Source organism: Capsicum annuum, chromosome 1, assembly GCF_002878395.1.
Source record: "Capsicum annuum cultivar UCD-10X-F1 chromosome 1, UCD10Xv1.1, whole genome shotgun sequence".
NCBI classification, from domain to species: domain Eukaryota; kingdom Viridiplantae; phylum Streptophyta; class Magnoliopsida; order Solanales; family Solanaceae; genus Capsicum; species Capsicum annuum.
The window spans coordinates 9,661,592-9,672,796 of NC_061111.1; the positions used below are offsets into that span (position 1 = coordinate 9,661,592).

The window sequence follows — 11,205 nt, forward strand, 5'->3', positions numbered from 1 at the left end:
AGAAAAGTAACGTATATTAATTTAAAAATTATATAAAAAATATTATAAATTACAATAGTTAACAACTTACATTATCTAAATATACATTAAAATAACATATGTTGAACTAATACTAGATTCCGGATGAATCCTAGAAAACATATGCAATCCTTTTATTAAAATTTTTTATTTAAATATATCAAGATTAAAAAAATAAATAAATATCTTAATGTTGAGTCCGTACTGATCAGAATCATGTTCCTCTAGTATTAATAATACACAAAACTAATTCATATATTATTCTTTTTCTAATACACTCTACCATAGGAAGGTTTAGCGTAGCACACATTTTCCTACTTTCCTCAGTGTAACACGCTTCAGAATTAGAATATGCATTTCTCTCAAATTGAGAAAAGGTATATTGTCCCTTTTTTTGATTTTATTCATTGTTTATTAGCATCAACAACCTAAATTCTTCCTTTTTTTTTCTTTGTACAAATACTAAACACTTCATATTATTACTAACAGCAGTAAATCTACATGAGTTAGCTGTGATTAAGGTTTCCCGGGGTTTTCTTGACATTAAAACATTCGAAAATTGTAAAGTGCATATCCCAATACTCACAAAAATTTTTATTCCTTCAATAGCTAAGTTTATCTTTTTTCCCTTCATTCCTCTATCAACTCATTCTCTCTCCAAAAATTTATAGGCAAGTTTCTCTCTTTTGATCATCTTCCCTTTTCAAATTCTTGATTTTCAATTATATTCAATTAGACATATTGTTGAGTTATTGAGAAAAAACTTTTTTTTTTTGTTTTTTTTGTCTTGATATATTTTTACATTGTGTATGGTATAATGTCTTTTTAGTTTGGTTTTGAGATATGATGAGTGTTTGGAAGGGTTCTTGGAAATTTTGGCCCTATTAGTTTTATTTCCATGTAGTGTTGCATGGGAGCGAACATTGAGTATCGTATGGATGTGAATGTTACCATGAATGTGCGGTCATACAAAATTAGATTAGATAAGATAAGAAGTGATTATATTTCCCTCACAAGATGCAAGTAACTCATATAGAGGATAGAATGGGGGATTGTTGCTCGCGATTGCTTAGAAAATGACGTGGCATTCATATTGCTGACCCCAACTAGCCGGAGATTGAGGCATATAGTTGTTGTAGTAATTTGTTCTACCCATCAGAACGTGTCGATCACCGTTGCTTTGGTTGAATAACAACTTAAAGTAATAAATTGGTTCTTTTGCTTGTCAATAAAGTTTGCTTCTGCCTCATCCTTTCACAGTCATTGGATTCTCTAGAACAGTAGTTCCTTCTTCTTTGATTTCGGTTGTCACTTGTGTTTCTTGTGCTTCGCATATCGCATTATCCTGTTGTTTACCTTTGTATGTTGTGTACTGCTCTCCATTTCACATAATTTCGTTGTTGTTATTGCTCTCAATTCTGTATATATTCCCTTTTTCAAACTGCTTGGAGATGCTTTATTTTAAGCCGAGGGTCTACTAGAAACAACTTCTCTATCTCTACGAGGTAGGGTAAAGTCCCCACACCCCACTGGGTATGGTGGTGGTTGTTGGTTTCATCTTATTTTTCTCTTTGAACTTTGTTGAGTTCTGAACTTGATGGAAGCTTAATATGAACCTCTGTGCTTTAATTGTAGGGAGATACTGTTAATTATGACAACCGATTCTTGGAAGTCATCTAAACTTAGTAGAGCCTGATTTAGTTGTATTTCATGATTCGCAAACAGAAAATTGATTATGCTGTTTCGTTACAGTTTAACTAGCCACACATGTATACACCAAAAGAAACGTTTAAGGAAATACTGATTTCCGCTGGCCTTAGAGGGAGCGAACGATCTTCAAGTTCTAAGGAAGAACAACAGTCTACTAAACAGAAGGGCAAAATTCTCCATCCTCCCATTGAAACTTTTTGGCAGTTACCTCCAACAAAAGATCAGCATAAGAAGTTTACCAAATCAAGAACTGTGAAAATCATGTCTTTGCCGTTTAAGAAGGGTGTACGAAAGAGCAAAAGTTTGCAAACAATTCTTGTAGGATCACATGATCCTAAAGACGAACAAATTGTTGACTCATTTCGTCAGTTGCTTTTTCTTGAAGGTCAGCTGCTAGAGAAAAACAGTGACTATCACACACTTTTAAGGTATGCTTAGATTGTGAATTTGTCAAATCGCATAAAAATGGCAAAGCGAACAAATATAAATAGAGTTTGCTGTTCCTCGTTGTGAAATGTGAATACAGATTTCTTAGAATGAGGGACTATGATCTTACAAAAGCAAAGAATATGTATTTGAACTATTTGAAGTGGCGCGAGGAATTTAATGTGGATGAGCTTTCCAAGGTGAGCGCCATTTTATGCGTGTTTTTTGAAAGACTATAGTGTTAGTAGACTCATTTGTTCAGAGTTTTTTGGAAAGGCTAATTGAACGTGACAGCGAAATGATTTACTTATGTGATACAGTGGATTCTGTATTGATAGGCATTATGTATTACAGATGAACTCTTAATTCAAAATTTGCTTTATGTTGGATAGCTCTTCGATTCTTTGTGAATTTTTGGGTCGAATGATGCTGCAGGAACTCAATTTTGAGGAATTCAATGAGGTTAAAAAGTGTTATCCTCATGGTTTTCATGGAGTAGATAGATATGGTCGACCAATTTACATCGAAAGAATTGGAAGGGTAAATCTTGATAGACTCTTTGAAGTAACTACGATCGAGAGATTTGTGAAATATCATGTGACTGAACAAGAGAGAACATTGAACTGGAGATACCCTGCATGTTCACTTGCTGCAAAGAAACATATAGCTTCCACCGTCAGCATTTTGGATGTAAAGGATGTGGTAAAAATCTGCTTGTCTACCGTTTAATCCTTCAAGTATTTGATAAGAATATTAACGCTCTATCTGTGTGATCATGTGTTAGTCCATCTCAAAGCTGATGGAATCGAGTAGCCATAATCAAATCATGGGATATGTTTGTTATCTCGACAACCATTGCATTTTACTTTGCTTACTGTCAAATGGTATTAACTATTCAGCTTCTTTTTCAGCTTATATGAACTAAGACACATAATTTATTTGGGCACCCGTTATCCGTGCCACAATTATACTTGCAGATGATGTATACTGCATTTCTTCATTCATGTTGTCGTCCATTGTCTTCAAGCTGCATTTTCACTGTCCCATGCATTGAAATAAATTTGCTCAGCAGAATCATAAGATGCTTGAGTCGGCCCACCACACATAGCAAGTTTAGATCTCTCACCGCGCGTCTCGTCATTGGGACGAATCTCTGACATGGCCTATCGAGTCTTAGTTTATTGGTATCGATTTTGCATTGCTGATAACAAAATGGATGCTTAGATTCTTTACTCCTCGCAGAATCTCGAATTGTAAGAAACCAATCTTCTTTGACAGGGAATTTCAAATTTTTCGAAGCCTGCAAGGTCTCTCTTTTTGGAAATTCAGAAGATTGACAGTCACTATTATCCCGAGGTATGCTAGATGATGCAAGTCTTTACTTTCACCTCTCGAAATACCAATTCTTTCAGTCATTTTTCTCCTAAGATTAGTCAAATAGATGTTCTTCGCGCTGGTTTCATAATCGTGTACCTTTAATTCCGTATCATCCATTTGTACTTTTGCAGACGTTGCATCGCCTTTTTATCATTAATGCTGGATCTGGATTTAAGGCCCTGTGGAAAGCAATCAAGACATTTCTTGATCAACGCACCTTAGCAAAGATTCAAGTACTTTCTTTTCCTTCCCCGCCACCCTCCCTCTTGTTTCTCGATTAACCTAGGCCAACTAAGGAAGGAAATCAAACTTTATACACACCTCACAATTACAGGTGCTCGGGAGTAACTACACGAAGACCTTACTTGAAGTTATTGATCCAAGGTAAAATTATGCAACTCAACATTTTTCCAATTTATATTTAGCACCTGAATGGATGCTGTTAACACATGTCCGAGGTTGCTGTAGGATTTCGCTTATTCTGATGCATGAAATTGCTAGTGCAGTAATCTTCCAACTTTCCTTGGTGGTGACTGCACATGTTCCGACTATGGAGGTTGCCTCTTTAGCGACAAAGGACCGTGGAATGACCCTTCAGTTACAACTATACTTCAGGTTTTAACCTATTGATTAAAATTTAATGTGTATATACTGCTAGTCAGAGATTTATGTTTCGTATATCATGGTATGTCTGAAAATGTGAGGAAGATTTCACATTTTTTTCTAGGCAATGCTTGAAGCCGAAGAGGAGAATGATGACGATGAAGCAAAGAGTTCTGCTACAAAAGATTCCTTTGGTGCTGTAACTGTAAGCAAATTTAGTTTCAGAAAACATCAATAAGTAGAGGACATCCAAGATAACTTAGTTACCAATTTGTTAGGCCAATCCACAATGACACAATGTTTCAATTTGTTAGTTTGGTTTTGACTTGACACGGAGTTTAAGTAAAGAAACTTTTAAATCTTATTCTCTTAAACTAAACATATGTAGAATGTACCAAAATGTCCCTTAATCTTGGTCGTAAACATGTCAGGTGGATAGTTAGAAGCAGAGAAATGCCAAAAAAGGAAAGGGACATTCTTTCTGAAACGGACACCGGATAAGTTTAGCTTAATAGAGCTAGCATAAGTGGCATGTGAAATGATATTAGCCTTCCAAATCCCTCAGGAAATCCCACAATCGTTTAGCCGATATGGTTTCTTTTCTCCTGTAATTTACAACGAACACTGAAGAAGAGTTCCGTTTATTATTTTCCTGATAACGGTTGTGACAAAATATTACGAAATAGCTATAAGAGTCGAGAGTCTGATCTCGAGCTTTGTAAATGCAGCCGGATAATGTATCCATTAAGGATGTCTATGATGCTACTCCATCAAGAGATGACATTTTTGGACAGCCATTTCTACAGAAAATCCTCACACTTCAAACTGTTGTCAATGACACAAAATCAGTAAGTTCTTTTTCTCCAGGAATTCTTCACCAGCTCCTGGTTCTTCCTCTATACTAAAGCAAATCGATACGATGTTTATGGCACAGAAAATCCAGGCATTGGAAGCTGTTCTTAAGGACACGAAATCGGTTAGTATGAAAAAAAAATTTGTACTAGTAACTGTTGCCGGAAACAAAAACTAGATGATCAATGTTTTTTTTGGTTCTTCTTAGGTGATAGAAGGACTTGGACAACCAATGGAAGAGGTGAAAAAACAGATAATAGTATCAAAGATAAGAGCTTGAGTTACCAAATGAAGAGTTCCAATCTTTTTATTCCTTTTTGTTTTTGAAATTTCTTGGTGCTGTCAATTGACTTTAAATAAAACGAGTAATTATACTTAATAAGGAAGTCTATTTACAGACAAAATTCAAAGTAAAAGAATCAGTTCTGTTTAAAGTTTGGTTGTGTGTTTCTCAACCGCCCCAGGCGAGGGCCGACCACAAGGGTCTATTGTATGCAGCCTTGTATTGTATTTCTGCCAGAAGCTATTGCCAAGGCTTGAACTCGTGACCTCCTGATCACGTGACAATAACTTTACCAGCTCTTCAACACCTTCACAGATGGAAGACTTGAAAAAAGGTCGACAGATTTAAAAGTGATGTTCACATCAAGACATATCAACTTATTATAATTATAAGTGATTCAATGAGATGAAAATGAAAATTTTCCCTTCCTAAGCTTAATGGGGAAGGCAATAGAGGAGGAAATGTTACTTTTTTGTCACTATTCTTTTTCCTATTTGTCACTTTATTAGAAGTATTGGAGAAGAGTGATTAGACAATATATGACACACCTACAACTTACCGCATGGACATGATTTTAGATTGAAGGAAATAGAGATCAAGGATTAAAGTGAACGCTCAATGTTGTCGAGGTCCCCTTAAATTTAAGGGAGATAAATGGGTTGTGTCAACCATGAATTAGACTAGACCGAACCAATTCCTGCTCATACCGGACTAGCCCACATTAAGGGGTTGGGTTGGGCTGGACCCGCAAGGTCTTAGCTGGACTGTTGGTGGCCGAAATTGGTCCTACCCGATAATGTTGCATCACTCCTAGATTAGTTACATGACCCTGATCTGCATGACTTGGTTCAACAACCAATTTTTTCTTATAAGTAATAAATACTTTAAAAAATCTAATTTTAATTATTTTTTAAAAAATATTACTCCGTTTATTTAAAATTGTTCGTCCTATTTTGACTTGACATAGAATTTTAGAATGTAAGAAGACTTTTGAATCATTGTTATCTTAAATTAAATACATGTCAAATGTATCAAAATATTTTTTAATCTTGTGATCTTATACATATCATGTGGAAAAATTAAATTAAAGAATTATCAAAGACTAAAACAAAAAGTTGGAAAAATAAATTGAAACAAAAAAATATTTTAAGTAAAACTAGTCAAGTCCAATAAAACCTGGCCCTGCAAGAGCCTAACCATACCCGAATAAACTCATTACGGTTGGAACCAGAAATCTATTATAACATCTCAAATATATTTCATAAAACAACTAGTAAAATAAAGGATCGTCTATTACACATTGGCTAACATGATTAATAGACAATCTAAGAAGCAATCATTTTTGTTCAACGATGCTTCATAGTTACAATTATTTTAATATATAGAAATTAGAGCACTTCACATAATCTAATTGAAAGAACTCTTTTGCTTCATTTGTTTATAAATAGTTGCATGCAAAATCACAAAATAAACATAATTAGAAAGATAAGTACATGATTTTCGTGATAGAATTAAACACATTAAATTTAAATTTTAAATCTATGGCGAGAGAAACTTACAAGGATCATCTGTTATTATTAACATTTACCAGATTTTTTGTATAAGCGATTAAGAAATATAGGAAGCATGACTTGTAATTGTAGGAGGAAAAACAAGCAAGGTTTTCCAGGTTGTATGTTTCACATGCTTAGCCTGATAATGCTATATCAGCTGCCCAAGGATCTGCCACACACCAATCCTTCACATCATCATTTCCCTGTATGACAAAATACAGTATTAAATTACTCTCAATAACAAATACTAATACAAATCAAAATAGTCTCTTATGTTGAGATGTATATAAAATAATTTATGATATATTTTAGTCCTTAATTTAATTTTGTTAAAAATAAATTATTTTGGTATTTGCTGAATATTTTCAAATTTCAACCGGTATACTTAACAACATTATAGATGACCAATCAAATAGAAACACCAAGAAAGTTTGAAGGTTTGGGCCGAAAAAATCTACATCATACACCAAAAATAGACGTAAATAGTAAAAATTGCATCTCCAAATATCAGTTTCCATAATTAATTTTTTTTCTTCACAATTTTCATAAAATCTAACAATTAAAGTTTATTAAATATCTGACAAAAACTAAAAAAGACACAATTTTTTTGTACAAACTTAAAAAATTTGAATTATTTAGAAATATCAAAATTATTTAAAAATATGGTTAAAGAATTATAATAAGTTCATACTAACATGACAAAAACTTATGAAGAGTAATAACACGAGGAAGCACGGGAATGCATTTAGCTTTTCCATTGGTTTTTACTTATGTCGATAAATGAAAGGCTTTTGCTTATGTCTAGAAATGAAAAGTTTTGTCAGTTAAATAGTATGATTCATATGTTTGAATCAAATATTAATTGAGTAATACTATTAATTATTTTTTCCCTGCTATAGTTTTATGGAAAAACTATTTTAATGTTGCTTAAGTTGATTTTAAAACAATTTGCTTCCTTGAGGAGAAATTAAAATCAAGATATGTTTCCATTATTCTTTTAGGAAGTCACTAACCTCAATTTGAAACTAGACATTATGCATTAGTTTTAAAGGTCAAACTTTTCGTGCAACTTTAAACTTTCAAGTGTAGTAATTTTTACTTTTCTATAGTTGGCATATTCCGTAAAAAATAAGGTGATATTTCACTAATTTCTTGGTACACTTTTACTTTTTTCATTATTCTAAAAATAAATTTTTGTTTTTACTCATCACTTGTAATATATCAAGAAAAGATAATTATTTTTTCATGTTTACCTTTACTATTAATTATTATTCTCCAAATCATTATTCAATGCTTAATACTCCTTTCGTTCCTTTTTGTTTGGCATATATATTTTATTTTTCGAGAGTTAGTTTGGCTAATTTTCAAAGTTAAATTAAATTAGATTAATTCAATATTTTAAAATTAAAATTTAGATATCAAAAAAGATATGAAAAGTACTATCAATTGCATTTTCTCTCTCTTTAAAATGATTTAAAAATGCGTCTTAAAATGTTGATCAATTTTGCTTTGTTTGACACTACAGAAGGAAACTATGCCCACTAAAAAGGAGAAGACGGAGTACTAAACATCAATTTAATAGGGTAATATAGTAAAATAGTCATGCTAATCATTATTTTTTTAATGTGTGTGTCAAGTTCAAATGTGACAAGTAAAAATGAACGAAGAGAATATATCACTCCTAATTATTTACGTCATGATCACTCATTGAAAAATGAAGTAGAACTAATTAGTACTTAATAAGTGCTACAAGTCAAATGGGCGTCAACGCTTTTGATCACACAACTCGAGGCCAACATAAGGAGGTCCAAGCCTTGATCGCCCTGAGGATCCAAGAATGTGCTTAGAGGCCCTTCTTTGAACTCCTAATCAAGCAGTGTCGTGTTTGGAAGATATCTTGGAGCCAAGAAAAGCCATGGCGCAAGAAATAAAGAGAGCCCTTGTGGGTTATTTTCCGAAATAGCCACTTTTGGGCTATTTTTGTAATAGGCTAGTTGTGCGAAGGAAGCTACTATAAATAGGTGCCTTAGACGGTTCATTAGTTAGTTGCCTTAGACGGTTCATTAGTTAGTTTTTACTGCTTGATAATGACGAATTAATGAACCTCCATGGGGAGTGTTTTGAGAGCTTGGAAAAGCGAATGTTGATCTTTAATTAGAAACGTCGGTTGTAAGGGAGATTCAATCACCTTTTTGTCACGGAAGAGTTAGGTGCTATTTGGTAATCTTTAAGGAAGGTTTTTGAGTTTGACACACCCTTTGATTGCTCTTGTGTTAACATATTTGTGTCTATCTTTCTATCTTTGATATCCTATCCCTCTATCTTTCCTTTTTTGTGTTTAGATTTGAGTCTTCATGGGGAGAATCGTATCATTTGGTATTAGAGATGAGCTTGATTTCATTCCAACAAAGTCAATCTTGGATTTGTTATCTTGAAAATAAAAAAAATGGTGTCAAAAATCAAAACTCCCAAAAAAAAGTCACACGTTTTTGTTCTTAGGTCAAATTTTGAGTTTTTAATTTTGTATTTTTCTTCAGTTTCTTGTGTTAGATTTTCATTCCCTAGCACTATTAGAGTCCATATATCAAATTTGAGCTAAACCGGAGTGAAATTGAGCCTTATACAATCATTGAAAGCTTGAATTTGAAAAGAAGAAGTTTAAGGTGTGTTGCAAGATTTGAAGTGTTGGATGAGAAATTTGAGCAGAATAATGTATGGAATGAGTTTAGAATGATTAAAGGTGCATAGGTTCGAATTTTCAACTCATTCTGAGCTAAGGTGTTCTTGGTGTGTTCTTGAGAAGATTGTTATCTTCATATTCAAGTTCATCAAAAGTGAGTCTTTAACCCAAAAAGAAAGAAGATAAAAAGGTGAAAAAGTGTTATACCAAGGCATCTACAAGGGATTTCAAATATATTCCAAAGAGAAGGCCCACAAAGGGGCATTTTCCACCTATTCAAGAGGCTGGTTTGGATGCCTGCAACCGAGGTGCCTTGGAGCTGCGCCTGACCTGCTAAGGCAGGTCCAAGACAGATCAAATTAGTGACATATCAACCAGCTACGTCCATCTTGCCCTCCATTTGCTTTTGACATGCTGCAGCATCCCCAACGCAGCTCAAAACAGTGAGCCATCAACCAGTTGCGTCCAGCCTGCCCTCCATATGTGGCTAACATGTTACAGCATCCCCAACACACCCAAATCAGTAAGAAACACCACCACCTGCATCCAAGGTGCTCCACACCTGTTGGAGCAGGTCCCAACGCAGCCCAAGCGCAAGTCAACCTTCCTAGACACAGATTTACCCCCTCAACGCATATCAAATTCCAAATCATAAAATTCAAGTTTTCAAAGTGCATTTTAACACTTTAATTACTCCATTGCTCAAGTTTTGATTCTTTAGTTTTATTTTCTTGATTTTTAATCTCTTCTTTTGATTCTTAAACCAATCATCAACTAGTAATTCGTCTACTAAGTTGATCGATTTGTTCTTGAGTCTGAATTCTTTCATCGTCCTATTTATTTTTAGTTTTTCTAGTTTTTATTTCATTGAAACTTTTTGATTCAAGTCCATAAATAGTGTTTATTCTTTGATTCGTTCAAACAAGAATCCACTCCGACCGCAACATAGAGATTGACACCTTATTGACCACCGAAGTATAAGCAACTTTCAACATTCGTTGCTCCAATTGTGAGGATCACAAAGGTGAGATTATTATGAGTGTTGGTGAGGAGCTTTACTACTAATTTTATTTGTTCATTTTGTAGGTACAAGGTGATATAAAGAAGCATGTCTTCGATAGCCTTGAACAATTGTGATTATGAGAAGGTGACCATGATTGTGGTAAAGATAGTTATGACTACGAAGAATATGGAGATTATGGGGGCTATGAACATAGACACGATCAAGATATGGATGAAAATGAGGGCTACTACTCCGAAGGAGAATATGAGATGAATAATGACCCTAGTTCTTGTAGTGAGTATGGAGATGATGAAGAGTCTTGTGATAGTTCTTATGAGGAAGATGGGGCATGTGAGTTGTATTATACTTCCCACTCTGAGCCTAGAGGTGATGTAAGGTATAGCTCGTTGATTTACAAATCTTATGATGATCATGGTGAGAATGTACGTGAGTATTGTGAAGTTTTATATTACTCATCTTGTAGTACTTCTTATCAAGGTCTAATTGATGTGAATGGTTATGCTAACTATAGTAGAGTTTGCTTCATGAAAATGTTTGCGTACGTGATCCTATGTGCGATACCCCACCCTTGTTTGATAATTATGAGGATGGGTTGCTTGCTTTTTGTGAAGACTTAAGCAATAATCCCTTTGAAGATAATAGTGGTATGTGTCTACTTGAGGATTCCTTCCTTGAAGAA

The 11,205-nt window shown here is 34.0% G+C and overlaps 1 protein-coding gene across 3 annotated transcripts; it reads left to right on the plus strand.

Moving 5' to 3' along the window:
- Positions 1–295: 295 nt before the first annotated feature.
- Positions 296–5,402, plus strand: LOC107852834 (phosphatidylinositol/phosphatidylcholine transfer protein SFH11). 3 transcript variants are annotated; one of them, XM_016697885.2, is made up of 12 exons: positions 296–395; positions 1,771–2,156; positions 2,255–2,354; positions 2,590–2,856; positions 3,433–3,510; positions 3,663–3,764; positions 3,866–3,915; positions 4,038–4,146; positions 4,259–4,339; positions 4,863–4,982; positions 5,069–5,110; positions 5,195–5,402. In XM_016697885.2, exons 2-12 carry the CDS (start codon positions 1,786–1,788, stop codon positions 5,264–5,266), a joined length of 1,392 nt encoding a protein of 463 aa, XP_016553371.1. In that variant the 5' UTR covers positions 296–395; positions 1,771–1,785; the 3' UTR covers positions 5,267–5,402. The 3 variants fall into 3 exon arrangements, with proteins under 3 accessions (XP_016553371.1, XP_016553359.1, XP_016553365.1); XM_016697873.2 differs by lacking the exon at positions 296–395 and adding an exon at positions 497–689; XM_016697879.2 differs by lacking the exon at positions 296–395 and adding an exon at positions 786–1,219.
- The last annotated feature ends 5,803 nt before the right edge of the window (positions 5,403–11,205 follow it).

Coding starts and splice junctions, on each gene's coding strand:
- LOC107852834 (XM_016697885.2), top strand. CDS start 1,786: ATGTATACACCAAAAGAAACGTTTAAGGAAATACTGATTTCCGCTGGC. Junction 2,157..2,254: donor GACTATCACACACTTTTAAG/GTATGCTTAGAT, acceptor ATGTGAATACAG/ATTTCTTAGAATGAGGGACT. Junction 3,511..3,662: donor ACAGTCACTATTATCCCGAG/GTATGCTAGATG, acceptor GTACTTTTGCAG/ACGTTGCATCGCCTTTTTAT.